At 52.3% G+C, this 26925-nt stretch overlaps 12 protein-coding genes across 12 annotated transcripts; 5 read left to right on the forward strand and 7 right to left on the reverse strand.

Moving 5' to 3' along the window:
- Positions 1-106: 106 nt before the first annotated feature.
- Positions 107-510, forward strand: CC1G_05853 (hypothetical protein; the record flags this gene model as incomplete). The annotated part of the gene is made up of 2 exons (XM_001834664.2): positions 107-215; positions 449-510. The coding sequence occupies 2 exons, from the start codon at positions 107-109 to the stop codon at positions 508-510; spliced, it is 171 nt and encodes a 56-aa protein (XP_001834716.2).
- An 806-nt stretch (positions 511-1316) lies between these two features.
- Positions 1317-3228, reverse strand: CC1G_05854 (hypothetical protein; the record flags this gene model as incomplete). The annotated part of the gene is made up of 3 exons (XM_001834665.2): positions 1317-1770; positions 1824-2578; positions 2632-3228. The coding sequence occupies 3 exons, from the start codon at positions 3226-3228 to the stop codon at positions 1317-1319; spliced, it is 1806 nt and encodes a 601-aa protein (XP_001834717.2).
- Positions 3229-6066: 2838 nt separating this feature from the next.
- On the reverse strand, positions 6067-7022 carry CC1G_15387 (hypothetical protein; the record flags this gene model as incomplete). The annotated part of the gene is made up of 4 exons (XM_002910063.1): positions 6067-6107; positions 6359-6405; positions 6494-6591; positions 6711-7022. The coding sequence occupies 4 exons, from the start codon at positions 7020-7022 to the stop codon at positions 6067-6069; spliced, it is 498 nt and encodes a 165-aa protein (XP_002910109.1).
- A 532-nt stretch (positions 7023-7554) lies between these two features.
- CC1G_05856 (Cip2) lies at positions 7555-9002 on the forward strand (the record flags this gene model as incomplete). Its single annotated transcript, XM_001834667.1, has 2 exons — positions 7555-7633; positions 7687-9002. 2 exons carry the CDS (start codon positions 7555-7557, stop codon positions 9000-9002), a joined length of 1395 nt encoding a protein of 464 aa, XP_001834719.1.
- Positions 9003-11208: 2206 nt separating this feature from the next.
- Positions 11209-12659, forward strand: CC1G_05857 (Cip2; the record flags this gene model as incomplete). The annotated part of the gene is made up of 2 exons (XM_001834668.1): positions 11209-11287; positions 11347-12659. 2 exons carry the CDS (start codon positions 11209-11211, stop codon positions 12657-12659), a joined length of 1392 nt encoding a protein of 463 aa, XP_001834720.1.
- Positions 12660-12885: 226 nt separating this feature from the next.
- Positions 12886-14019, reverse strand: CC1G_05858 (hypothetical protein; the record flags this gene model as incomplete). The annotated part of the gene is made up of 3 exons (XM_001834669.2): positions 12886-13010; positions 13066-13820; positions 13889-14019. The coding sequence occupies 3 exons, from the start codon at positions 14017-14019 to the stop codon at positions 12886-12888; spliced, it is 1011 nt and encodes a 336-aa protein (XP_001834721.2).
- A 652-nt stretch (positions 14020-14671) lies between these two features.
- On the forward strand, positions 14672-14902 carry CC1G_15388 (hypothetical protein; the record flags this gene model as incomplete). The annotated part of the gene is made up of 1 exon (XM_002910064.1): positions 14672-14902. One exon carries the CDS (start codon positions 14672-14674, stop codon positions 14900-14902), a length of 231 nt encoding a protein of 76 aa, XP_002910110.1.
- A 260-nt stretch (positions 14903-15162) lies between these two features.
- Positions 15163-16506, reverse strand: CC1G_05859 (Cip2; the record flags this gene model as incomplete). Its single annotated transcript, XM_001834670.2, has 1 exon — positions 15163-16506. The coding sequence occupies one exon, from the start codon at positions 16504-16506 to the stop codon at positions 15163-15165; it is 1344 nt and encodes a 447-aa protein (XP_001834722.2).
- Positions 16507-18896: 2390 nt separating this feature from the next.
- CC1G_05860 (hypothetical protein) lies at positions 18897-19860 on the forward strand (the record flags this gene model as incomplete). The annotated part of the gene is made up of 4 exons (XM_001834671.2): positions 18897-19088; positions 19151-19238; positions 19289-19520; positions 19597-19860. Exons 1-4 carry the CDS (start codon positions 19037-19039, stop codon positions 19858-19860), a joined length of 636 nt encoding a protein of 211 aa, XP_001834723.1. The 5' UTR covers positions 18897-19036.
- A 635-nt stretch (positions 19861-20495) lies between these two features.
- CC1G_05861 (hypothetical protein) lies at positions 20496-21089 on the reverse strand (the record flags this gene model as incomplete). The annotated part of the gene is made up of 1 exon (XM_001834672.1): positions 20496-21089. The coding sequence occupies one exon, from the start codon at positions 21087-21089 to the stop codon at positions 20496-20498; it is 594 nt and encodes a 197-aa protein (XP_001834724.1).
- Positions 21090-21354: 265 nt separating this feature from the next.
- On the reverse strand, positions 21355-22087 carry CC1G_05862 (hypothetical protein; the record flags this gene model as incomplete). The annotated part of the gene is made up of 5 exons (XM_001834673.2): positions 21355-21431; positions 21508-21604; positions 21671-21738; positions 21796-21908; positions 21993-22087. The coding sequence occupies 5 exons, from the start codon at positions 22085-22087 to the stop codon at positions 21355-21357; spliced, it is 450 nt and encodes a 149-aa protein (XP_001834725.2).
- A 1106-nt stretch (positions 22088-23193) lies between these two features.
- Positions 23194-26087, reverse strand: CC1G_05863 (hypothetical protein; the record flags this gene model as incomplete). Its single annotated transcript, XM_001834674.2, has 16 exons — positions 23194-23456; positions 23523-23528; positions 23596-23629; positions 23687-23720; positions 23791-23859; positions 23937-23946; positions 24012-24059; positions 24681-24890; positions 24971-25028; positions 25114-25201; positions 25266-25332; positions 25397-25436; positions 25496-25606; positions 25667-25726; positions 25783-25789; positions 25861-26087. 16 exons carry the CDS (start codon positions 26085-26087, stop codon positions 23194-23196), a joined length of 1332 nt encoding a protein of 443 aa, XP_001834726.2.
- Between the last annotated feature and the right edge of the window lie 838 nt (positions 26088-26925).

The following is a 26925-nucleotide window of genomic DNA, read 5'->3' on the forward strand; positions in this document are numbered from 1 at the left end:
ACCGTGCTGGGATAAGGAGTCGTCAACGGAGAGGTATCAATCAGAGTTAAGATTTTCAGTAACATAGTAGCGGAATATGTTCATTTCCAAATTTCCGACGCCTCCCATGAGCCTCGAGAGCCTTGACGAGGAGATCAAGGGCAATAATCTGCCCAAAACCAATCCCCCTTTACCACCAACACTGTTAGATGGACTAGCTGCTCGTGGCCCTATCTGTACGTACAAGCCATTTGATACTTCTATCCCCGCTGTTTCCACTTAAGACCAGGGAGCCCTTGGAACCAGGAACAGCCAGCCAAGAATCCGTTGAAATCGCCTATGGAACTACACGATGGCAAATCTGAGGGGTACCTCTGAATGGTCAGGTAGTAGATGTGCCCAGGGGCTTCATATAATGAGAATGACTATAGACTATGAGCAGTCCACAACATGCTGATCACTCGACTAGTGCAAGTTATGGTCAAGCGCAGGGTAGTTCAAAGTTATCCCCTGCCATGCATTCAGCACTAGGCTGAGTTCACGAAACGATATCCTAACTATGCCGTAAAGGGCCATATCTTCCCTATACATAGAGCTCGCACATCTCCGTGTTATGCACTGCGGAGAAAGGGTACCTCGAATGCACCGAGTAGCGCGGAATGCTCGACTTGGAAAGCAATGTGTCGCGACCCCATGAATTGGTTCCCGCCATCCTGGACATTTCATCTCATTTATCATTTTCGAGAGATCAGAATTACATTCCGATTAACTTCGATTGCGCCAGCGAACTTTAATTTGAGTTGCTCTATAGACCTACACCTCGTGCGGTAAGAACTGTTTTCTCTCCAGCTCGCCACCCTCAACAGCCGATCTAACACAATCCATTCCGTCGGTCTGGGCTCTCAGTAAGAATCAGATCCAATAACCAATTAATATTCTAAGGTCTAGGATGGACTGAAAGCAAGAAACATTAGAATACAAAGAGGCCCGTATGTATACCCTAGAAGACCGATGAGAGTTGAGAACGAATTGAGGCATGCACATTCGTCTGAAGCCACTGAAATGCCAAATGAAGAAGGACGAGAATATCGAAGAATGTGGAACTAGATGAAGCAACGCCATCGACGAAGAAGAATAGACGGAGATGAAAAACCGAAGTACTGCCCAGATGTCTCCTGGTGTCCTTGCTAATCGCTGGACCCGTCTATCGAATAAGCAAACAGCGATGATCGGGAGAAACAAAGCCCTATGCCCGATGTTGAGCTGCTATGATGTCAATGAACGCTGAGAACAACAGATTAAGAACGAGCAGCCCACCTAATCGCGAATAGGGCCTTTCAGTCCATACGCAAATCCAATTGATAGCTTGGGTGCGAGACTTGACCACGAGGTTGTGTAGATCCTTCGACACCCTGTGAATCTTGTGCGGAAACTCGTTCCGGACTGTGGTCGGTGTTTGAACGATAGGTTCCCTTTACATCAGAGGGTGTGTGGACTCCTGAACTGCTAAATCTTGTAGAAAGACCTGATGAAGGAACGTTGGTCTCGATGCCTGAGATGGGGACTGATGTGGGCGAAATCTCTACCCATGTTGGTGTAAGATTAGGAGTGATGTCCTGTGGCATAGAGTTTCTAGGTGCGTCGGCATGTTGATTGAGTGTCTCGAACTCCACTGGGAGATACTCCCCTTGCGACGTGAAAGGGCCAGAAGCGAAGTCGCCGGGTATGGAGTTTCGAATGTTATGATGATTCAGGTCATGGGACACGCTCGAAGTCTCGGGTACAGGACAGCTGCGAATACTCATTCAGTTTTGGGCGACATCAAGACCGATTTGAATGCTCACACGGAGATTTGCTGGGATTGTTGGTATCTCATCAACGTCGAGGTATCGGTTCCACCCTCTGTCGCGCTTGACCCTGCCAGATCGAAGCCAGACCCTAGATATTGCCCATTGAGATCAATGGTTGGCTGCAGGCTTAATGGAAATCTCGCGAATGGCGGCACCACCGTGGGTTCTGGGCCAGGGAAGTTGTGAGAGGGATACGACAATCCTTGAACTTCCGGTATGGGCAGGTCGTTCCTCGGTGATTGTTGATATTCGTGACGAACACTGTCTTGCGTATATTGCGCACCAACCCTTTCTGTCCAGTACAGCGAATTTCCCGGCGAGGGTTGTAGTATGGGGACTCCGATGCGGCGGTCATGGTTAGACGCGGTGTCCAAATGTAGATTGGGCGGGCGAGAGCGGTTGGGTCGATGCTCGTCGAGAGATAGCGAGTTCCTTCGGGCCTGACTGGATCCAGGAACTCCAGAAAAGGAGGGTGCTCCGAGCCGCGTCTCGTTGGCACGAAACGAAGACAGGATAGAGGCGACGTCGTGGTGCTCGGAGGAGTTTCCGCTGGTCGACGTGCTGTCATTCGCGCTCATCGTACGGGCCCGACTCGGAGCTAAGGAGAACGGTTCGTCCGTCGCTGCCACGGTGGTCGGGGGTGGTTTAAGCTTTGGTTTGTTCGGCCCTCTAACCCGCCCTTCTTTGGCGTATTCGCAGACTAGTCCTCGTGCTATACAGCGTTTACACGAAGGGTGCTCTCCACTGCACTGAACACGACTGTTAGCAGACGTAATCTTACTGGACATTAATGAAAGCATACCTTGGCCTTTCTCGTGCGACACTTCTCACATGCCTGAGCAGTACGCAGACGGGGGTGGTCTGGCGTGCGGTAGAACACGCCTGTGGCAGGATCCAACGAACCAGCGAGGGGATGGATCCCGCGTGACAACCCGCCGTTACTGTATGATGGAGGGGAGAGTCGAGGCGGAGGAAATGGCGAAGGACTCGGGAACGAATCATAGCGAAGGGAGAGTGCGACATCCAAGGGGATGGGATGCTCGTACGGTGGCCAACTTTGAGGCGAGGCGTGCGGGTGTATGGTGGAAGAACGAGGAAGACGAAGGGCATCCTGGTCGAATTGGGCTGAAGCGGTGTATAGATCAGGCTGTTGTAGCGGCGGCAGATAATTACCAGAGCTACTAGCGAAGCCCTCTAAATTGATCTCCCTATTGCTCGCCGAGGGCTGACGTGCAATAAACGGGTGACCGTGAACATTCGGTGAAGTAATGGCGTCGGAACGATACTGGGCGGAAGAACCCATTTTGTTCTGTCCTTCGGGAGAGGGATACGGAAGATTGTGGAGTTGCCTGTATTGCATCGGGTCCTGGTAGCCAGAGGGGAGATTGGGATAGTCCATGCGCAGGGCAATTGCCAGGGAGGGAGATGAAATCCGCCACACAAGGGCTTTTGTATGAAAATTGGATAGAATTCAGGCCATTGAAACCACCCTCCGGTTTTGGCTTTGGCAGCAATCTGATGTAAGGTGTATGTTCAGGCTACCCCCTTGCCGAGAACCCGGGCAGCACACCGATCCTATGTAATGATCGAAGGCTGTTTCCCAGGACAGAATACCAAAAACGAAGCCGAAGATTGCTGAAGGGCTTTTCTACCCGTTGGAGATTGACCTCCGATTGAGTGGTCAGACCAGGAACGATAAACACCCCTGCTGTGAGCCGAGATATGCTGAAAATAATAACGCGCTGACCTTTGTGTTTGTCTTGATCCGTGCGTCACCTCAGTTTTCGAAGTCGAACGGGGGTAGCAAGTCAAAATAAGCGGAGAGACACGACTCAAGCGGGACGGTATATACCGATTCGGGGAGCCCTCGGCAGCAAGAATATTGTAATATTATAATGAACGTTGAACCTCCGCGGCACACTCCGGCTGTTCGGTTAATCCACAGCGTACCAGTGCCGTTCTGTCCTTGACGATAAACCAGGCACGGGAAAGTAGAATTCTGTTTTCAATAGATGGAGCCCTCCATCCACCCTCTTGTAATGCGTCCCAGTGCGGAGGACAACCACCTCCCCTTCAAACAGAATCATCCGCGAACAGTGGCCATTTATCTATAACTGCTTGGGGATGCTGATGCTTCTGAAGTCTATATCATCAAAGGGACCGAAGTCTCCGGTGACCTACCTCTTCTTACCTACCCCTATCACCCGCCGTGGACAAGTTCCAACGCTGTTTAGGCGCCTTTAGCCTGTGGTGCAACGTGAATCCCAACGCAGGCGGAGTGAAATCCTCCCTCCTCGATAGGCGCATGCACAACCATTCATCTACTTTCCAGAGGCTCTCTCGTCATCCATGACTACCACTGAGGCCTTTATTCACCGGCGCTCGGCAATACAGAGTCTATTCGTAGCAAGGATACAGCAATTAGGTTGAAGCACAAACGTCGTTGCATGGTCAGAACACCGCAAGATGTAGGTGTAGGATCTTTACCCTTACGCTCCAGATCTACATGCGCCCAGCCCATCCCGTACCTTGTGAGCTTCAATTTGGGGTGTGATTGTCTATCTGGGCTTTGAGGTTTTCAGACGGGCATTGAAACAGTTATTCCGTTTCCATGGTTCGCGGTGAGGAGAATCTCTTTTAGAATTTTCCCTTTCATTTAAGCACAGATTTCATAACACCTGTAGTGGTTCTATTGTCTGAAAAATGGAAATTCAGGCGGTGAACTAGTAACTCGGCCTTTGCTCTGCAGTCCATGCCGAGAGTCACGACGAGATTGTATTCGCGTGCTGACGCCACTACCTGAGACCATCTGGAATTACTACGACCATCGTCAAAGAAGGTTCTGCATGGTCAAATCCAGGTGCGTCTCTGAGGAAGCTGTGATTAGCACAACCTTTCGAGACGTATGGTAACCGGCGAGCACGGCGGCTGACGCCGTTGTGTGATCATTGATTTCAGCGATATGTTGTCCCTTGTCAATGCTTTATCAGACTTTAGTTCATTAACGTCAACGTACGTCTCAAATTCTGCCTATAAGTTGATGCAGCGTACTGTTTGGGGAGGGCTACATTTTTAATCTCACAACAAGCTCGCGGGGAGTGCCTTCCAAGAAAGCTTCGCTTTGGACTCCTCGGTGGTCCAAGAAGCTATTTCTCACGCCGCAGATGCCGCCGGGAGTTTCGAGCACATGTCTACCCATTCTTTCAAGCATGCAGGCTTTCTTACGATATTCCCCTTCGATTTGGCTCGCCCTTCTCTCCTTACTTTCAGGCCTTCCCCATTGGCTAGATGGAGCTCTGGCCTGGCAAGGTGATCGGCGTTACGAGATTCGAGCACTCCATTTGATTCCAATCGACTTTCAATTTAACCTCCCTACATTCACGTCCGTTCAAATCTCTCCTTGCGAATGACTTGTTCAATGGTACAACACCGCGGGCTGGGATATCCCTTACGAAGGTAAGTTTAACAGTGACCAGATACACTTCACGTTAGAAAGGCTCCAAGACGAACGTTCTACTCCAGAGTCCCCTTGTGACGTATAAAAAAGGACGGTTCTCTCAAAGATGCGAGTAGTTCCCAAATTATTGAAAACACGTTCAGTGTCGCCTTCTTTAAGATTTGCTTGTATCTTGACTGGGATCTCACTGATTTCGAGCAGTCAACGCAATTTTTCAATTTTGATAGACCTCTCTTAAGCTTGCCAACATCATCGTGGTCAGCCTGAGGGTAACATGTGCGGGGTCATGGAAGGGTGAGAATTCCTCCATGGCTGCATTGCCTCGTCCATAGTCTTGTAGCACACAGACCACAGTCGACATTCGACCGCTTTCTCACTGCTGCCTGATCTCGTTGTTCGAGTCCTCGCCAAGTCGGCTCCAGCTACCACTGGCAGCTCGTTAAGCGCCCATCGTCGGCATTGGCCGGTTGATGGACCCGCAAGCAAGGACAAACAAAGGCCACGGCAAGATTGCGCTCGGACCATGAGATACTACTTCTCGACCACCACGAAGGCCGTTGGGCGTGCTGTCCCTGGGGCTGTCGACGATGACCAAAATATTATTTCTGGTCGCTGTGCTGTCGTTGTGGGCGCTTTGAATCTGTGCTCACGAGATTTGTGCAGCGTGCAGCGCCTGGAGAAGACCTTACACTGACCGCGGCCGCCGTCCACTGCTATAGGCCTTGGAGTCTGCTCAATAAGGCCCATAAATCCACATTCGTGAGTTTTTCGATGCTCGTATCAGATGGTGGAGAATTCTGACTTCTTTCCAAGTTCCGGCCCTGAGATGAGGAGAAAGGTTAATTTTCGGCTGGAGGCATTTGCTTTCTTTCCAGTCTTACCACTCGAACAACTTAGAATTTATCAGCACCTCGGACGTAGATTCCGTTGTCCTTCTTGCGTTAAAGCCGCCAGGAATTTTGTGATTGACCTTCTGCAGAGTCTACGATACTGTTGGTCCCAGTTGGACCAAGTCACTTCGTTTTTGAAAAACCTTTTGTTCCAACAAAGTGCAACATTGCAGCTTACATACACACACTTAACTTTCCCCGGAGTTGCCAGGACTCGTGCCTAGCAAATCTGGGGTAACTCGCGTGGTCGAGTCGCGTGAACTCGCGTGAGTATCTCCATCTACTCCACCCTCTCGCGTTTTCGAGATTGATCTTACAGCACTCCCACAGACGTCCCATCCATGGAATGTCGCAGAAGTTTCAAAAGCTTCTGTGCTTCTGTGCATTGCCCGAATCCAATCCGTCTGATGTCCCCCTGTGGTTCTGGGGTCGAATTGTTGGCTAAGATTCAGTGCGTCGGAATAACCATCCCCACCATTTACTTCTTATTCACCCGAGGTAGTACAGAAAATATCCTTGGCAGCGTGTTCTCACCGCGTCTTTACTTGCCGCGGCCCGCTCGTTCCCGCCTTTCTGGGAGACCGAGTGTGCGCCCGGTGTCCCAGGTGAACTCGTGACCGTCATAACGGGTGACAACAATACTACGAGGACCAGGCCAACCAATTCAAGATGCTTCTTTACGATGCGCGATCTGATATTCTCCCAGCTGCTCTGCATTTCGGTTCGCGTCTTCTCGGTGATTTCGGTTTCATCCTCGCAGAACCAAGCTTGAAGCACAATGTCCCGGATGATACTCTCATCGGCACTCTGCAAACCCAACCGCACGTGTGAAGAACAGGAAGACATTACGGAGCTGCTTCGCCCGCGTGGCAAGAAGTGATCAGCGTTGACGGGATTTGCGATGACGGAACCGGCAGTGCAACGCTTATCCAGAGATTATAGAATGGTCAGTTGTAACGCCAAATGACTCGTCTGGACAGGATCTAACCATGCCTCTCGTTTCCCAGTCGCGTTATGTCTGCGTTCTCGGTTTCATCGGCGCACTTTTCGTTCCATCTGACAGGGGACAGTTTTCATTGCCGCAAGCGTCTCTCTTTCGAAACGTGCAAGATCACCCTATCATCATGGCTTAGAATTGGTGAGAATGCAACTATCGTTTTCGGGGTAACTCCAAGCGGCTTTCTAGAATCAGCCTCCGGCTCCATGGTAGCTTGGCCCATTCGGATTTATCTGCAACAACGCATGCAGAAATGGCTCTTTGTAATTCCCCGCGCTCAGGCCCACGAGACAACCTCGGTGGGGAGAGCACATAATCCGTGACTATAAAGGCGAAGATTGTTTTCGACTATCCTTGTGTACTCACCTCACAACCTTCGCCATGGGCTCCTTCAAGCAACTACTCGTCCTCGTTACTCTCTCCGTGTCTGCTATGGCACAGTCGGGCCCTTGGGGTCAATGTATGTGTCGTCGTCTCTTTGCATTCGCGATCCTCTAACCATACTGTTTATAGGTGGAGGTAATGGCTGGACTGGTTCTACAACCTGTGTTAGCGGTTATGTCTGCCGCGTCCAGAACGAGTGGTACTCGCAATGTGTTCCCGGTACCGCACCTCCAGTCACCACCCCTCCTCCTCCAGCAACGACTGTGGCTCCTCCTCCCCCCGTCACCACTGCACCGCCTCCCGTCGTGACCCAGCCTCCCTCGAGCGGCACCTGCCCTAACCTCCCTGGCAGCATCAACCTCGTTGCTAACAGCCGACTCCCCGATCCATTCACATTCATCAACGGACAGAAGGTCACCTCCAAGGCCGACTGGGAATGCCGACAAAAGGAAATCTCCGAATTGTTCCAACGCTACGAAGCTGGAACACTTCCCGGCAAGCCCGAATCCGTTACTGGCTCCCTTTCTGGAAATAGCTTGACCGTCAACGTCCGCAATGGTGGACAGAGCATCAGCTTCAGCGCGTCCATCCAATTCCCATCTGGAAACGGACCCTTCCCCGCCATCATTGCAGTGGGCGGTTCCTCTATCCCTACCCCCAACGGCGTCGCCATCATCAATTTCAACAACAACGATATCGCCGACCAGCAGGGTCAATCCAGCCGTGGCCGTGGCAAGTTCTACACTCTCTACGGCTCCAACCACTCCGCATCCGCCATGACTGCTTGGGTATGGGGTGTCAGCCGAATCATCGACGTCCTCGAGACGCTTCCCAACTCCCGAATCGACGTGAGCAGGCTCGGTGTGACTGGATGCTCTCGTAACGGAAAGGGTGCCTTGATGGTCGGTGCCTTTGAACCTCGTATTGCCCTCACCATTCCTCAAGAGTCCGGCTCTGGAGGCGCTGCCTGCTGGCGTATCTCCGACGCGATGTCCAGGAACGGCGTCAACACGCAGACCGCTCGTCAAATCGTTGGCGAGAACGTCTGGTTCTCCCCTGTCTTCAACCAATATGTCAACCGCGTCGATGACCTTCCCTTCGACCACCACTTGCTCGCCGGTCTCGTCGCTCCCCGTGGTCTCCTCGTCATCGACCACTCCGGCATCGACTGGCTCGGCCCTCAATCCGTCTACGGCTGCATGGTCACTGGTCGCAAGATCTACCAGGCCCTCGGTGTCCCCAACAACATGGGCATTTCCCAGATTGGTGGCCACAACCACTGCATGTTCCCTGGCAGCCAACAGAACGACCTCAACGCCTTCGTCGACAAGTTCCTGCGGGGTAATAACAACGCCAACACCAACATCCAGCGCACCGATGCTCCCAACAACGCCGGCTTCGTCGAGTCGCAATGGGTTAACTGGCAAGTGCCCACCCTTTCATGATCTCTCTCGTTGCGTAGTTGAGCATTGGAGTTCACTCCACTGTATATTATATGATTCTATTGACTCGTTTTCCATCACCTCACTTCAACCCGTCGCGTCGCGTCCCCTGTCAGACTTCTGTCGGTCGCGGCTGATCGCAGAGAATCTTCATGGTGCCATTAATATTGTCACGTTCTAACTTTCTACTTTCCCTTTCCGTTCATTAAGCAGTCTTCTACTCCGTCATCGCCAAGCCTTCTTTTCGAACCCGCAACTGTGACGTTGGCCGCCTTCGCGGTTGACAATCTCCGTGGGTTATGGTGCTGAATCCTCCGTCTGCCCTCTATCTCCTTCCCTGGATCCCAAATTTCGGATTTATGGTCAGTCACGAGGAACTTGGACTGAAGGCTGCGAAATCACCGGGTGCCGCTGGCACCAATGTCCTCTCCTCTAGGAGGCAAACATCCGACGTTCTCGTGAGTAGGCTTTTTACCCTCCTTTCCATCTGACCGTTGAAGTTCGTCCCTATCTAGCCTGCTTCACATCAGGAGGTATGTGACTTGGATGGAGGAACTTCGGTTTGCCTTGTTACTTTCAAGAGGGCACGAGGGATGCACCGAACTCGCCCGCCGTAGCTGGTGTCCGTGACCGCGGGCTTGAGCTTGATTCTCGATCTGCCTACTGCTGAGTAGTCTCTTTGCCACGATCTCAAAGTCCCTGATATTCTCAACGCAATACATCTACAGAACATCGAGTGACTTCAAGCTTCATCCACTGCCGTGCGCTGACTGCATTATCAGATCCCAGTCCTGTCTTTATTACCCTATCAGTGATACTCCGCGACCAAACTTCCTCTCGCGTGCGGCATCTCCAATTGTAACGGCCCTCGACCACGTTTTCTGAACTCAGATCTCGTCCACATGCTCCGCCCTCAACTTAGCCCGTCTCCACAAGGGAATGTCGTTGCCTTCAAAAATTCATTTGTGAGGCCGCTTTCGTCCCGGTGCCCCAAGCCTTGTGAAGAAGTTGTACCTCTTGTGACTCGGCGGGTAAACACGCGGATTAATTCGTATTTGTTTCTCTTGGTTCTTCGCCACGTTCTTCCAGCGATACTGACGACATCACTCTGGCTGTCTGTGTCCGCTTCTTTGCTTCCATCAAGAAGGTACTCCATCATTTAGTTACTGACGGGTGGGTTAACATTGCACAATGGATAGGTCAAGAGGCCCGCTCTGCGCGTATCAGTTATCGGTCTGCATTGATCAGTTTAACAACGTCCACTCATCCCCGTACACGAGCACAACGGAAAGTTCCTGGCTTTCTCGTTGGAATATCTCGAAACTGAGGACTCAGAAGGCGACCGTTGAAAACTCCTTTGAGAACTCTGAACGCCCCGACGTCACTCCTTCCTCGAGACTCCGGGCCTTAGACGGACCTTCCGGAGCGATCTAACAGCGTTTCGGGCCGCCGCTGACTTCGCGACCTGAACGCTTTTTGCTCTTTGCCAGATCCCCTCTTATTCTGAAACCAAGCTCAACATTGGCTCTTAGCACCCACCCCCTGGTTGATACCATGATACACTGTCGAATATCCACAATGGACAGCACTGTACCCACTTGAAGATCGACCGGCTTCTTGAATGCCGTTCGACGCGACGAAACTCAAATTTCGGAAGAATATCTGGTCAACGGAACCTCGTTTTGTTGAAATATTTACTACTGAAACAGTCACTTGGACAGACACCCCAACCACCACCAGCCTTCGGCAACTTCGCAAAAGTCTTGGGTCTTCTAAACTTGAGCTCTCTTGTCTAATTTGGCTATGTGGATCTGGGGCGGGGGTATCCTCTACCCTTTCATGGGCGCTATTCGACTTCCTCGGTCTCTATCGTCTGCTTCGAAGGGGCTTGAGATCAGCAACAGACTTTACACTCTGGCATCCTTCGCATTCGTCGGTTAAACTGGTCATCGTTCGCTTCGCCACAAGGCGGATGGCCAACCAGAGTGTGGAGAACGTCGGATAATCGTTTCTTCTTCTATCGAGGCTTCCATTTGTGGCCATCTACTTCGTTGGTGATAGCGTGGAAACGACATGTGGGGTATACCACAAAGGGCAGCGCGAATCTTCCGCTAAAGACCCTTGTTTGAGGCAATTCGAAAGTATAAAAGACGAGCGACAAAGGAATACTCGAAGCTCGAACACCCTCTCCCACCAGGTCAAATTCATAATGGCTCCACTCAAGGCCTCTTTCGTCGCCCTCATCCTTGCCTTGCCCGCACTCGCACAGCAAGGTCCTTACCAACAATGTGAGTACCGATGTCTACTCCCCGTTGCTGCTACCCATACTTATTCCATTCCCTCATAGGCGGTGGTACTGGATGGACTGGTGGAACCACCTGTGTGTCCGGCTACGTGTGTAACAAGTTCAACGACTGGTTCTCCCAGTGCGTTCCGGGAAGCAACCAGCCACAACCACCTGTTACCACTCAGCCCCCTGTCACGACTCAACCCCCCGTCACGACTCAGCCCCCGGTTACGACCCAACCCCCTGCGCCTCCGGCTTCCTGCCCCCCGCTCCCATCTAACCTTCCTTTGACTGCGAATGCCCGCCCCAACGATCCTTTCACCTTTGTCAATGGCCAGAAGGTGACCACCAAGGCTCAATGGGAGTGCAGGCAGAAGGAGATCTCCCACCTGTTCCAACAGATGGAACTCGGTACGCTCCCACCCAAACCCGAGTCCGTCACTGGTTCCCTCTCAGGAAACAGCTTGACCGTCAACGTCCGCAATGGTGGCCAGAGCATCAGCTTCAGCGCGTCCATCCAGTTCCCTTCTGGCAACGGTCCTTTCCCCGCCATCATCGCTGTCGGTGGATCGTCCCTCCCCACCCCGAGTGGCGTCGCCATGATCAACTTCAACAACAACGATATCGCCGACCAGCAGGGTCAATCCAGCCGTGGTCGTGGCAAGTTCTACACCCTCTACGGCTCCAACCACTCCGCCTCAGCTATGATGGCGTGGGCCTGGGGCGTCAGCCGAATCATCGACGTCCTCGAGACCATCCCCAACTCTCGCATCGACCTCACCCGTCTGGGCACCACCGGTTGCTCTCGTAACGGCAAGGGTGCTCTCATCGTCGGTGCCTTCGAGCCCCGTATCGCCCTCACCCTCCCTCAGGAATCTGGCTCTGGCGGTGCTGCCTGCTGGCGCATCTCCGACGCCATGTCCAGGAACGGCGTCAACACCCAGACTGCCCGCCAGATCGTCACCGAGAACGTCTGGTTCTCCACCCTCTTCAACCAATACGTTAACCGCGTCAACGACCTTCCCTTCGACCACCACTTGCTCGCTGGTCTCGTCGCTCCCCGTGGTCTCCTCGTCATCGACCACTCCGGCATCGACTGGCTCGGCCCTCAATCCGTTTACGGCTGCATGGTCGTTGGTCGCAAGATCTACCAGGCCCTCGGCGTCACCAACAACATGGGTATCTCCCAGATTGGCGGACACAACCACTGCATGTTCCCTGGTAGCCAACAGAATGACCTCAATGCCTTCGTCGACAAGTTCTTGCGTGGCAATGCTAATGCCAACACGAACATCCAGCGCACCGACGCTCCCAACCAAGCTGGATTCGTCGAGTCCCAGTGGGTCGACTGGCAGGTCCCCACCTTGTCGTAAACGGATGGCGATCAACAAGTCGTCGCGATGTATCATTATCCTTTTCGTATCGTACCCGCCGTGTACAGGTCTTGAGTGTATGTGTATTGTATCCATGTCCCATGTACCAACCCGTCCATGTAAAAATATACCCCATGAGCTGGGTGCCTTTTCTGAAACAGCAAGTGGCGTGCCTACGAGTCCTTTTGTCTCTGTCCATAACAAGTCAATAATAGCGATGTGAGGTTCAAGTAAACCGGCTAGCTGCCAAGTTAAACAGCCCCCGAATCTTGTTCTGGATGTTCATTTTCGGAAGCGGTATCGTCCTAGGCACCTCCTTCAAATACAACTTCGTCTCGAGTGCAGAATCAGCTGGATCAAAACATGAGCAGCTCATCCTTATTTCATAAATGCAAGAATTACGCACCCCATACGATCCCACCTCGCCCACCTTCCCCAATACAAATATTGACCCTTGCTTCCTCGAGAAACTGGACGCCTAACCTCCCCGGTTCACCTTCAGCAGCCAAACGGAAGGAGATGGGCTTCTGCACGTCTTGAAGGTACAACGAAACCGAAGTTTCAGACTTCTCCAATTGGTCGATGAATGCATCGGAAGCTCCCAGTGCCAGTAATGTGCCTCTCGAGATCGTGTTGTGTGAGGATGAGGTGTCGAGGATCATGTTGGTCACGACTGCCTGGGAATGCGATGAACCGGATTGGGGATTTCTAGTGGCGGAGTGGATGGAATCGGATCGCGTGCTGATAATGGAGGGCGCCGCTGTAGACAGAGTCGACAACGCCGAAGTGGATGTAGAAAACTCGGATTTGTAGAATGGAGGTGTGAATTCAACCTGGGATCTCGAACGGGTATGACCGTGTCCTATCTTCGGCGGTGGTTGGAGAGAAAACAAACTACGAGCATCTTCGCTCCTCTGTCGCATATGTTGCCTGAGGGTTCGTGGCGTCGCAGGTGTCAGGTGAGGGGTTGAAACTTTCGCTTTATCCTGCAGACGAACAACGAAGCGCCATGCTAAGAGACCAGTGAAGGGCCCGTTCGGAATCCGGATTCCTGCGCATGGGATGGTGTCGAGTTCAGTCGTGTGAGGGACGTTGTCTGGCCCGATGGCATTTTCGAGAGCTTCTTGTGGTGTTTCGCAGGTACGAATTTGTGAGGAGACGCTGGGAAAGCCAAACGAATGAAACCGGGTTAGACGACTCGATTCCTTGAGATGCAGATACAGACGTACTCCAAAGACTTTCGCGTCGATCTCGTTTCTAGCTCCTTTGACCAACTTCGGTCGCTGACGAGAGTGGAGCCCAGGCTCTTGTCGCTGTTGAACGAAACTTCATCAGACCCTCGTCTTCTAGGGGATGGCATGGCGATCGTGATGTTGACGGTGGTCGATTGGCTGTTAAGAGAGCTAGTCCAATGGCAGATTTCAGGCGCGGTACTGAGGTGGGAGAGAGGATGGAATACGAGACGTCAAGTGGAGGGTGGAGTGTGAAGCCCAAGAAGAAGGGACGCGAGAAAGATATGACAGCAGAATTCACCGAAACCACCACCCTTTTTGTAGGTCTATCGCAATTGCCCGACTGTGGGTCCCTAGTCCGGGGAATGACAAAATGACAATCAGTTGGCTGTCCATTCTGGTTTTGTACCTCTTTCGAGTATCGTTTCAGCCTTTCAGGGTGCTAATCACTTCCAATTCGTCCGTGGTGTCGAGGGCTGTGCACACCAAAACCGAGTGCGCCGGAATACAAGTCGGGGGTGGTTGGATGGTCGGGGTGCGTGTAGATTGTGAACCAGGAAAATAGTTGTCCCCACATGCACCTATACTCGCCATTGTCGTACTCGGTGCGAGTAGGAGATGACAGCGTTCATTTTCGGGTCGCTCGACGGTCGTTTGGCTTTGTAGCGAAATACGAAGGCTGTCGTACTCGTTCGTTTGGACGGGCGCTTAGTTGGATCGTTCCTCGAAATTCGCTGTGTATACCGCCTCAACTTGAACCTGCCTATCCGAAGAGTCGAAATGTCCGAAAGGTGGTCATGGTTGGCTCCTGGTCAATCCAAGTTCCGTTCCATCCTCCGGTGGTGGGCTGTGTGGAAAAAGCAAATTGCCAAGCGCCAAGCAGCGTCATGGTACCGGTGTGGCAATGCTTCCGATCAATTTCATCACACTTGGGTGTTCCGTTTCGTGAAAAGGGCGGAGGGGGTGGATGAAACGCGATTGCTGAAGCTTGAAGCAAGTGACGGTGCATGAAATTGAAGGATCTGCTGTAAGTTTTAGATCAGTTACGTCCCTGTTTAGAGAAAGCAGCTTTCCTTTTTGGTAGTAATTAAGAGGGACGGGATCAGACCGATGACCTCGAGGTGATCTCTGAGATGGAACGTTGAAACCAGTGTACCCAAATTCAGTCAAAGTTGGATATAATACGTACAACTTTACATAGCACATTTCCAACACATAATCAACGATCCTAGTAGCAATTCGAGAAACGATTCGAAAGCACGTATTGAAAGCTAGCGCAATCTGGGAGTCTCCCAATCGATCCACTCGGATTCATCCCACTCAAACTCCCCATCCGTCTTGAAGTGTCCAGTTTCGGCTCGCTTACCCTTCAAGAACCTATCAAAATACGCCTCCAAGTCCTTCCTCTGGGATTCAGGGAACTGACAATGATTATGCTCCCCAGCCTGCAAAAACCCAACATTCCTCTGCGCACCCAACGCCTGCCACACCTTCCTCGCAGCCGAAACACACCCATACGTCGACTCGGGACCCAACCAATCAATCCCGCTATGCTCAAGCACGAGCAACCCACGGGGCGCAACCATCGCCGAGAGGAAGTGGTGGTCAAACGGGAGGACACCCGTCTTATTCGCGTACTCATCGAAGCGGGTGGAGAACCACACGTTCTCGGTGATGATCTGCGAGCCGGTCTGGACGGTGAGACCTTCGTCCCTGAGCTGGTCCGCGATCCTCCAGCACCCAGCGCCGCCGGTCCCAGGCTCCTGCGGGATCGTCAGCGCGATACGCTCCTCGAACGCGCCGACGACGTGCGTGCCCTTGCCGTTCCGCGAGCACCCCGTAACAGCGAGGCGCTTCGTGTCGATCTGCGACCCCTGGGCGGACTCGAGGGCGTCGATGAGGCGGCTGACGCCCCACGTCCACGCGAGCATCGCGCCCGCGGAGTGGTCGGCGCCGTAGAGGTCGTAGAAGAGCCCTTTGCCGCGGCTGCGCGTGCGGCCTTGTTGTTCGGCGATGAGGTCGTTGTTGAGGGAGATGACGGCGACGCCTTCGGGTGCGGGGATGCTCGCGTACCCAAGGGAGATGATGGCCGGGTACTTCTTCTTGGGGGTGCTGACTGAGTCGGGGTCCTCAGGCTCGGGAGTGGGTTCTGGCTCTTCTGGCTCGGGTACAGGTTCTTCAGGTTCGGGTGAGGGCTCCTCGGGTTCTTCAGGCTCAGGCTCGGGTGAGGGCTCAGGTTCAGGCTTGACCGGTTCCGGAAGCCTAATGGTACTGGTGAACGAAATCTCCCTGTCGCCAACCGTAACATTAACCGTGATCGAACGATGGTTCTCGTCGATAACGCCAACCACCTTGTCCGGTTTGCCAGGGAGGTCACCGAGCTCGAAGCGCTGGAGGAGCGCGCTGATCTCCGCGCGGCGGCACGCCCAGTCGTCCTTGGTCCTAACCTTCTTGCCGTTGAAGAAGGTGAAGGGGTCGGGGAGTTTGGAGAGGATGAGGCGGTCTGGGAATGCTGGGCACTTTGTCTCAGGCTGAGGAGCGGATGGTGCGGTGCTTTGGGCACTGGCGAGGAGAGCGGTGAGGAGGGAGGCGAAGGCTGGAGTGAGGATCTTCATGATGGTTTGAGGATTAACTCGAAGCTTGGAGCTTGGTTAATTCTTGCATTTCTTGCCGGTTTTTATAGGTGATTTTGGGTCGGATATACCTGGGATGAAGATTGTTATGCGTGTAACAAAATAGTGATCACCTGCATAGACGAGAAGGCACCAGAACGACCATTAATCCGACGATGAAGTGGTTCTTTCTCTCTTCAAACATAGAGAATGGGAAAAGAGAATTTAGGGAACGAGAGGGAAGTAGTCTTTGAAGACTCGAATGGCGTTAGACAGTTCAAATACCCAACTTCGATTCAGCTGTACGCTTCAGGCAGAGTGGTGTCGTGATCTCTGTTGGGCCTCTGTTTGCGACAAACCGGGGGTTAAACATGGCTTCTCGCGGTGCCCCCGGCTAGATTTTACCGAAACCTCAATTTTAATGAAGACATTTAAAGTTCAGAGTGGGACACACGCACTTGCCGAAGTGAGTTCCAAGAGTTAAAGGAAGGGTACGGCAGAAGTCTTGCCTCTGTGTCTTGTGAAACGAAGCCCTCGGTCGTTCTCTCGGTTTCGTATACTCGTGTGTGTTATGGAGGTTTCTTTGTGTCTCGTTGTGGTGGTTGACTGGTCGTGGACGAGGAAGAAGTCTGCGGAGGCAGATGGATATCAGAGAAAAATGTCTTCAATTCAGTTGGGGCAGAGTGTGGCCGAGTTCTGTCTCGACGGCACTAATTCACGAACACACCTCCTACCAAACATGGACAAGCCCAACGTTCGGTCGAATGATCAGTCCTATGACGCAAGCTTCCTTTATGGCAGAGAACAAGGTAAGTAGGTCGTAAAAGTAACGATTAAGTCGACGCCCATGACCGTGAAAACCCCTCACCTTTCAACAAACCCATCGTGAAACAAAAGAAGCAACACTAGAGCCTGGCATTGTCGGGCATGGTCCCGGTCGCCTAGGATCCCTGTCCTGTTGTCAGTATGGCCATCGACGACGGTCAAAAGATACCTTATGGAAGCCAGAGCCATACACAAAGGTCTTCCAAACGGTTCAATTGTGCACGCTGGTCGAGCGCTTGCCCAGCCACAACCCCAGCGCTCGCCGCTCAATTCCCAAATCGAGGCACTGGATGACCAATGGCGGATCAAACGGCGGTGATGGCGGGACAATGTACTTTTTCGAGTTCTCCTCGGCGTTCTGACAAAGAGTTGTCATTGGTTGCTGGAAGTGATCTGCGCAGTGGTAGAGGGCGAGGTTAGAGGAAGGTAGAAGTTGTTTTTAGAATGAACAAACATGTCAAACAAACAGGAGAGGTATATAGTCCAGAGGATGGCGTCCTCCTCGTTCTTTCTTCCCTTCCCCCACCATCTCTCCCTCCACTATCTTCGCGCGTCCGTCGCCACCAGCGTCGACGACAACAGTTCTGTGGAACTAGGACGACGAGCAGGTACACTCACGATCTTCCGGTAGGCTGCCGATGGATAAGATACTCGCCCCCGACGTCGTCTCGCGCTGTCCTGTGCACCACAGCCGAGAATGACCCCTGGGTCGAGGCGATGGTGCGCATATATCCACCTGCTGGTCCTTGATCAACACCCTACAAGCATCCAGCCGTTCATCTCCAGGACGCGTCGCTTGTACAGGTTCAAAGCATGTAGCAGAGCATAATGCTGGCGAAGATATTGAAGCAAGTACGTGATATTACACTGCAGAGTCGGATACTAAGCGACGCTCGCTACGTTTCAATCACCTCGCGTTGCAGGGTCTGTGATTCCAATTGTATGCGGGTTTGCCGAAAGTGTATGCATGGCGAGGCTGGGCGACAGGAAACACTCGCGATGAACACGGCGAGGAGAAGCTTGTCTTGCTTCAGCGTGGTCCAGAAACCGTCGCCGAGTCTGCTGGTTGCAGCAGTCGGGAAACCTCGCCTATGAGCATGAGGCTACTGGACGCTAGTTTACGCCAAGCGGTCTAACATCGCCGCTCTCCGTTTAGGGTCCTGTCACGCCGCGTTTGTGGAAGTGATCATGCAGTGATGGCTGATTGAATAATCCGCTTGCTCCACAGCAACGAAGCTTCGAAACACGTTTGGAACCAGCTGACCTGGCCTGTGAGTGTCTATTTTCCTTCAGGTAGAGGCGCGATTTTGACCTGGATTTCATCGCAGAAAGCAAGGCAGCGAAGGGAGAGAGGTTGATTCCGCGTAGCCAAGGTTACGCGAAAATTAAAAATGACGGCCGTCAATGAGTGGTTGCCAAGACCGGGAGATTGCGTGCCGAGAGCGCGGCTTTTGCTGTGCTGGTACAACGGCGACCAAACAGGGCGGGGCCATCATCAGTGGCCCATTTCTTGCCTGTGTTCGGTTCAAATTTCCCCTTCTTCTTCTCCACGCATACAACCCACGTCTCTCAATTCTTCCGAGCTTTCGTCTTCTCTCGTCGCTGTTTCACGCTCTTTAGTCCTCCCACACCGTCAACATTCAGTCTTCTGCCTGAATACCGCCCTCGTTTTATCACTCACTACATAACAGCAACGACAAAGCTTACAATGTTCGCCAAATCCGCCGTCGCCTTTGCTTCTTTGGCCTTGTTCGTCCAGGGTTCGTACTCTCGTTCCATTTCTGTGTTTAGAGTGGATCATTGACCGAGTCTGGTTCTACAGCCGCCTCCGCCGCCCAGTGTACCCGCACGTACACCATCAAGGAGGGCGACTACTGTGACAGCATTTCCGCAGCCCAGGGAGTCTCTACGTACGTTGGCAAACCCAACCCATACCGCCCATCCTCACATCCCAATCTAGCTACCAACTCGCCGTTCTCAACGCTGGCAAGATCAACCCGCGCTGCGATAACCTCGTCCCTGGCGACGAGCTCTGCCTTGGCACCGACGAGGTCGACTGCCGCGAGACCACCGTCGTCATCGCCGGCAACACCTGCAGCGCCATCTGGGACGAAAACACTCTCGACAGCGAGATCTTCTACCTGAACAACCCCCAAGTCTCCCGCGACTGCAGGAACATCTACATTGATGAGGTGCGTACAACCCTCGGTACTGCCGCTGGTTACCCGTTGGGGCTTACGAGGGTTTTTGTTATGTGCGTTTTGACAGGTCCTTTGCATTGCCAAGACGGTGCAGGTCCCTCCCGCCCCGACCGTCCCCATCCACACTGGCCCTCCCCCCGCTGAGGCTACTCCTCCCGTCCCCCTCGACCCCGCTCCCACCCCCGCGCCCGAGGGCGAGAACCTCACCCCTGAGCCCATCAACGAGGCCCCTCCCGCCCCCGAGGAGGAAGAGTGCGAAGACGAATACGAGGAGATCGAGGTCATTTACGGCTCGGATGACGAGAGCATCCCCTACTGCGACGAGCTCTAAGCGAGTCCCAGGTTCCCCCCTTTCCCACCAACCCAACTCTTCTCCCGCCGATAATAGACTTGCCCTTCTTCCCCGAAATTGAATCCACCTAACAGTGGGCTGCTGCTCATCGCACTCTCTCACGCATTGCATTCTTAACTTCTCGCATCTCATCATCGTACCGCACTCGTTTAATGCATGTCCATGACTTGATTTGGGGGATTGGAATTTGGAGGGAAGGCATGGTTTTGGATGCAAGTGTACCACTTTCGTTCGATTCTTATCCTTTCATCTCATTTCCGTTCCAAATCCCAATCCCTTGTTCTCGTTCCCGCTTTGATGGTCACGGCTACGTTTATACCTCTTTCCTTTTCATCATCATCTTCTGCTCCTCATCCAGCACGACTGGATCGTCGGTCTAGTTGACCCTAGACCCGCCTCATTACTGATACATGATACCTACCTATAGCGCTTGTATTTACTTCTCTAGCAGAGGTAACTGGTTGCACGCGTGGAATCATCAAATCGTTCATCTCAGAGCTGATGCTTCTCGACATCCATCACGGTGTTTCAGCACTCAGCCTGGCCGGCGATGCAGATGCAGTGTATAGTATACGGGTGCGTCAGTACATCCGTGTATGCAGATGGGTTTTGAGCTACGTAGTGGGCGCCCAGCTTGCCTCGAGCTGGAGCATCACCCTTACAGTCTCTTCGATCGTCTTCTCTGGAGCGATGAACTCCATATTGAGCATCTCCCTAGCCCTCGTGTTATCCAGTCTGGACGGAGGACCAGGCAACTCCCCAAACGCCTCGGGATCCGTCAGACCCTCCTTCACCTTATCCTCCAACCCAGGGTGCTGCTTGAGGAACGCGATGGCTTCAGGCCAAGTATAATTCCCGGCGTTGATGATGATCCTCTTGGATTGGATGTCCCGGTCACGCTCGGGCTGGTCGCTGCCGGACCCGGACAGTGTGGACGAGTCGAGTGTTGGAGTCACAGTCGGAGTCGGGACGGGCGGGAGCTCGAGAGCGAGGACGTGCGCGCGTGCTACGTCGCGGACGTCGACTACCCATGGAGGTGCGAGCGGCGGTTTACCCCCGCTCAGGAGCGCGTAGATGAACCCGTTCGTTCCGAGGTTTGTTGAATTGGATGGGAGTGGGAGGGGTGGTGCGTACGGTCCGTAGACGAAGCCTGGTAGGACTGGTAGCCGCAGTATGCCAGTGGTATGGGTCGAGCCGTATTTAAACATATAATGTATATGATATCGTCATTCGAGTCTAGCGGAGAGCAGAAGAGGATGCAAACTCAACTGGTAGCTAGATCCACTTCTGGATTGGACGCTGCAAATTCCCAAGCTGCTTTTTCGGCTAGAGTTTTAGCTCCAAAGTAGACGTAGTATGGGTTGTGACTGTTGGTCTTGATGTCTTCTAGAGTTACATTATTCCAATCTGGGTGACCAGAATGGGTGATAGTGATAGTGAATTGAAGGGGGATTTACTCGTTGGTAAGTTGAATCATGGTATTGAGAGAAGAGTGAGGGACGGACCTGTTTCGGACAAAGTACGATCGGAGAATCCGTCGACTAGTAGCGCTGTGATGAGATGAGGTGGACCCAGTGGATGTGAGCTGTGTGTCTACTGCGGTGAAGGAAAGGATAGAGGACGTACGGTCAACAAGTGTCCCGAACGTGCTCGTAATAACAAACTTTTTGATCCCACGGTGCGACCCTTTGCGGAGGACGTTGAGTGTACCGTCGATCGCGGTCTGCCCAATCAAGAGAACCGCTGAGATTAGTGACCTGGGGAATGTACGCCGTGTACTGATACGTACGCTCAAAGTCTCCTCCATGCTTGCGTGGCCGGGTAGGGGCGAGGCTACGTGTATCGCCGCATGGACGTCTATAAGACATGCTCAGCAATGGGCCCCTTGCAAGGCCTCGAAACAGTCAAACGCACCCTCGAGTACAGCGTCCAGGTCTGATGTTGCGATATCGTCCACTCTGACGAACTCGAGGCCTGGGACGTGCACGGTGTTGATTAACACGTCGGCCTTGGAGCCTCTTGCTGTTCTGTTCGAGACGATGCATCAGTGACCGCACGATATAAGGGCTGTTTCGATGAGGGATTAGGGATGGGGATGGGGAGGTACGTACCCTCGGACGCGGTACCCCGCCTTGAGGAGGCTCTCTACGACTTGACCAGCGATGAACCCTGTTACGCCGGTTACAAGCACGAGGTTGCCTGGCATCGTCTCACTGAGTGGGATTGGGGTGAGGTTGAGACCAATGGAGGACAGAGGTGCGCCGGTTGGACGATGGATTGCAGGCTGTCTGCTGAAGGCGGTTTTATATTCAGCCAGCAACAGGGGAAAAAGTACCAGTTTCCCCACTGATCCCAGTAGTAGGCTAATGCCTGCTACGATTCTGGGGTACAATGCACCTATCATTCTTCATACATCGCTTCCCCACTACTAGTCCTGGGGTAGTAAATCAATCACGAAACTGCCGCTATTTGGGGGACTGGACGTACTAGAGAACTTTGGTGCACCACTCCTAGAGCGACGAAGAACAGCTAAAGGATCGCAAATCGCTTCTTTTCCCGCCACTTCATGCGAAGGAATGCGTGAAGTGGTAAGTCCAGACCGTGGAGATGCACCGAGAAGTGGTACATGTAGGTCGTGGGCTAGGAATTCGAAGCCTCGGACAGGATTATGTAGGTTGCCACCGTCGGAAGGTCAATCTTGAAGATGGGTGATTGATTCTGGTCTGTAGAGCGTGGAAGTTGAGTGAGAATCGAGAGTCTGGGCTTGTCTTTTTCCTGCTCGATTCGACTGTTGAGAAATAGGACAGGCTTTTGGATGGCTGTACCTGGCCTGTGCAAACGATTGCAGCTGACCTTTGGACGACTGTAGCACTCCTAGTACAGGGCGCAAGTGGTTAGGTTTGCCTCAGCTACTGCATCCCTGTAAATGAAGGAAGTATCGCTTTGATGATACTATTGGAAGGCTCTTTGGAGGAAGCGCACGTTGTGGTTCGTGTTCAGGAGGCATTTTTTGATGGCGGACGGCGGAAAGGGAAATTCGTTACCCAAACATGGCCAAAGCAACACCTTGGTCGATTTGTCGGTGACTCGGTGTACGCCAGCGAGGATAAATGGTAATAATTTACACAGTGGATGAGAAATTCAGTACAGGCATCAAGCGTGTACACCAAAAGACAAATCACAAGCCCGTTGTATCTAGTTTAAGCACTCTAGTAATATCCACTGTCTAACTAACAATAAATACTCAATAGTAGATCCCAAAGCAAAGCAAAGCTCTATCGCTCTGCGGTCCACTCGGTACAGCCCTCTCATCTAAAGAACGTATCTATACCCGCTCCATAAATCACCCTTCTCCCGCTTCGCTTCCGCCACAGTGGCAAAACTACCATTCTTAGACCATTTCGAGTCTCCACTAGAAGTCGTAGTAGTAGTGGTGGTCGTGGTGGTAGTGCTGGGATCACCACCGATAATTTCATCCCGTTCTCCACGATCTCTCCTTGCGTTCTCCATTTTCAAGAGGAACAGGTAGAGTCCGGAGAAAATCATTCCGAGGGCGAGGTACATTAGTACCAGACCTGGATTAGAGTGCTTGTTAGATCGAGTGGTTTTGGGGGAAGATGTGGTTGAAGTTGGGGACTCACCGTGCCCTGTAATACGGAGGGAGTGGGGTAAGCTCAGTAGGCCTTGCGGTGGTTCTATCGGGAAGGAGCTTACCAAGGGTATAGTAAGGCCGATCCTTCGCTCGGTACTGCGCACATAGTCAATCAAAACTTGAATGGGAGATGTTAGGTTGGTCAGGGCTTACGATATTGGAACCAACGGCACCATTGATATTTCCACTGGAAAGGGACCATTGGTATCAGCTCAAGGAAGGCTAAGAAGTCTGGGGGTCTATAGAGCAGTACGTACAGACTGATCACCATGGCGAGAGAGACGCTGCGCTTGTACGACCCCTCTACGTTATTGGAGATCCAAGCTCTAGAGGATGATGGATTAGACTCAGATTCTCGGATATAGGACCGCGAAGAGTAATACGAATTAGAAATACTACTCACATGGTATTGGCTACGGGAAACTCCGTCAGTACGTCGAAGCAAGGCAGAAGTAGCACCACGAGAAGATCGACTTACGGACTGTCGGATAGATACCACTACGAAGGAGATCCCGCATAAGCTCATCTGACCAATCGTGTTCAGCTCAGAGGACGATAAAGACTGACCAAATTGCGACGAAAACGGCAAAGTAGGAGAGTGGTGTATTCCGTGAACAAATGAGTATGATGTATCCGACGACTCCGAGTGACATTGATGCGCTGGTGGGATCCAGCGAATATTCGAATAGTCCGGAGGAGTAATAGAGTCAGTACTCTGAAATGTTCGGATTCCGTGAAGCAGAGCGGACGTACAGGTTGAAGTAGCCGCGATGACCCCAGCGGTGGACGACGACGGCACCGAGGCAAGTCACTACCCCGGCGAGGAGGTAGACGGGGGCCGTCATCAAGTTTGCTGGCGTCGCTTTGAAACCTGAGATCGATCGCCCCATCGTGTTATCGGCTGCTTGCGCAAAGCGAAGCGAAGTGAAGAAACGCACCCATCTGGAATTTTATACAAATTCAAGAAAATTCAGAGTGGAAAAACAAGGGACGATCTCTTACCTGCTGAATGATGGTCGGAAGGAACAGCGCAAACGCATACAAAGGCATGCAGCAACTCATATAAATCATCACTACATTCCCCAGTTGCCTGTATGAGTTACACCACTCCACTTTACAAAAACCAAGAACACGACAAACCACTCACTTCCAATCCAAGTCTTCCAATCCTTCAAACTCTGCCACAGGTACCGCTTTCTGAACTTTTCTCCACCGGCGCTAAACTGGTTGTCGGACTGCAATCGGCGGATCACGACAGTCCGTTCGGCCTCTGTTAGAAATTTGGCGGTTTCGGGAAAGTCTTGGATGATCCAGAAGGACGCGGTGCTGACGATGACGGTTAAGATGCCCTCCAGAACTGTGTGGCGAATGAATTAGTTTAGTTAGAGACGGAATTGGTGCTATTTCATGTAATGTGATTGGGAGGGGGGGACGTACTGAAGATCCACGCCCACGCAGGTTTGCCTGCGATGCCGTCCATTTTGGAGATAGCCGCCTAAGTAGAGAGGTTGGGTTTAATTATGATGGTCAGTTCTTACTGACCATTTCATAGGATGGTGAATGAAGGGTATGTAGCGTACCGCGAGTAAACCTCCGAATGCGCCTGCGATGGTACCAGCCGAGAAGAACCATGCTGCACGGAGACCGTATTCCGAGCGTTTATACCAGCTACGATCGTATCCATCAGCTCCGATGATCACCTTCAAAAGTATCGAAGGGAATGCGAGCTGACCATGAGAGGTAGTAACTGACTCCAGGGAACAATCCAGCTTCAAACATGCCAAGCAACCATCGGACGGCTATAAATAGATTCTGGGCGTCAACACAGTCTCCACAAGCGCAATAGCAGTGATGTCAACATACCCATCAATTGAGGAAAGTCGCGAACGAAGGCTTGGGAGAGCTGATATAGAGTCTTTTTAGCACTCTATGATCTACCAGGAATGTCCTTGAACGACCTACCATGATTAAACCCCAAATAAACATCATGAGGGATAGCCAGATGGATGGTCGGAGCTTTTTGAGTAGGACGTTGGAGGGGACTTCGAAGAGTGCATAACTTATGAAGAAGATCTAGGGTGGGTATGTCAGAGGGCTAGTACTGAAAGCAATGAAGTCTGATTAGATACACACTGTTAAACTAAGTAGGTATTGGCTGTCGGAGAGTCCCAGGTCTTCGTCCAAGCCGTACAACTGGAAGGGATGTTAACTTGGGCTCCTAACCAGCCTGAGAAAGGTTGCGGACATACCTTTGCACTAAAGAAAATAACGGAAATTAGAAGCTTATGCATAAAATGTAAGTCAGGAGTAACGCGTTAACGACTCACTTCCCGACACTCGTCCGACCCAAGAACGTAAGGAGGTAAAGAAAAGACGGCCAAGGGACCAACGCCAGGTCCAACTTGCGCACCAAAGCCTTTTCATCGACTTGCCCAATATCGACTTGGGCATTATACAACTCTACTTTTTCTTTCAGACTAGGGATTGACGGCCGCTCCAGGTCGTTAGGGTTGAGCGTGACGACCGACGTTGCCCTCGTATCGATATCACTCATCGTGATAAAGACAAAGTACTACAAGCGAGGGAAATAATGAGGATGATTAGGGCCTGGGTATGTGGGCAGCGAGGTACGGTGGCGAACGCCAGAGCTGAATCACAGCCCGCTTATTCCAGCCCACTTTTAAATGTCTAGGGCACCATTTACCTGGATTCCTTTCGCTTACGGAGGGACCGATAAAGGCGTAAAAAGGTGCTTTAGATACACATGGCGGTACAGGACATGAAGAAAAATAATGGGTCAGGGACTCAGGTATAGAGTCGGCAGTCGCGATCGCGATGCGCGCCTTAGAGTATACGTACGTAGGAACCGGGTCGACATTTTGGTAATTGAGGGATTGAAGAACTTTCTGGGCGTCCCAAAAGTGGAGCTTAGTGACTATGCAAAGTCCAGCGCTGCTGCGTAGTGTCACTGACAGTCAGCAATTACTTCTACGATGAAACACGGAGAGGGATGGAAGCATAACAGGACCGACACTATGGGAAGCCTACTCTCCATGGAGAAGGGCGTATTCATCTCGGACCTCGAGCTCCAAGTCGGCGGACCCAGGCTTAAGGATGAGGCTGATTCGGTTTATTGAGGTGCATCGGTATCTTCTTACGTCTGAGAGGGTCCTCCTCCAACGTGGGTGCGCTCGGCTGGTCCCAACCATCCCGCTGCTTGAAACATAATTAGGTCCGTCAGGTCTCCTCGTAGGGTCTCGGAGAATCTCGCCGAATTCAAAGGTCTTCCCGCCAATATGAAGCTAAGCATCGGGTGGCCCAGCGACCACTCCTTGAAGCTCTTCATCCCTCCCTCATCACGACGATATCGTCATCCGTGGTTCCCAGCGCTC

The sequence above is a fragment of the Coprinopsis cinerea genome, assembly GCF_000182895.1.
Source record: "Coprinopsis cinerea okayama7#130 chromosome 12 map unlocalized cont3.12, whole genome shotgun sequence".
NCBI lineage: Eukaryota > Fungi > Basidiomycota > Agaricomycetes > Agaricales > Psathyrellaceae > Coprinopsis > Coprinopsis cinerea.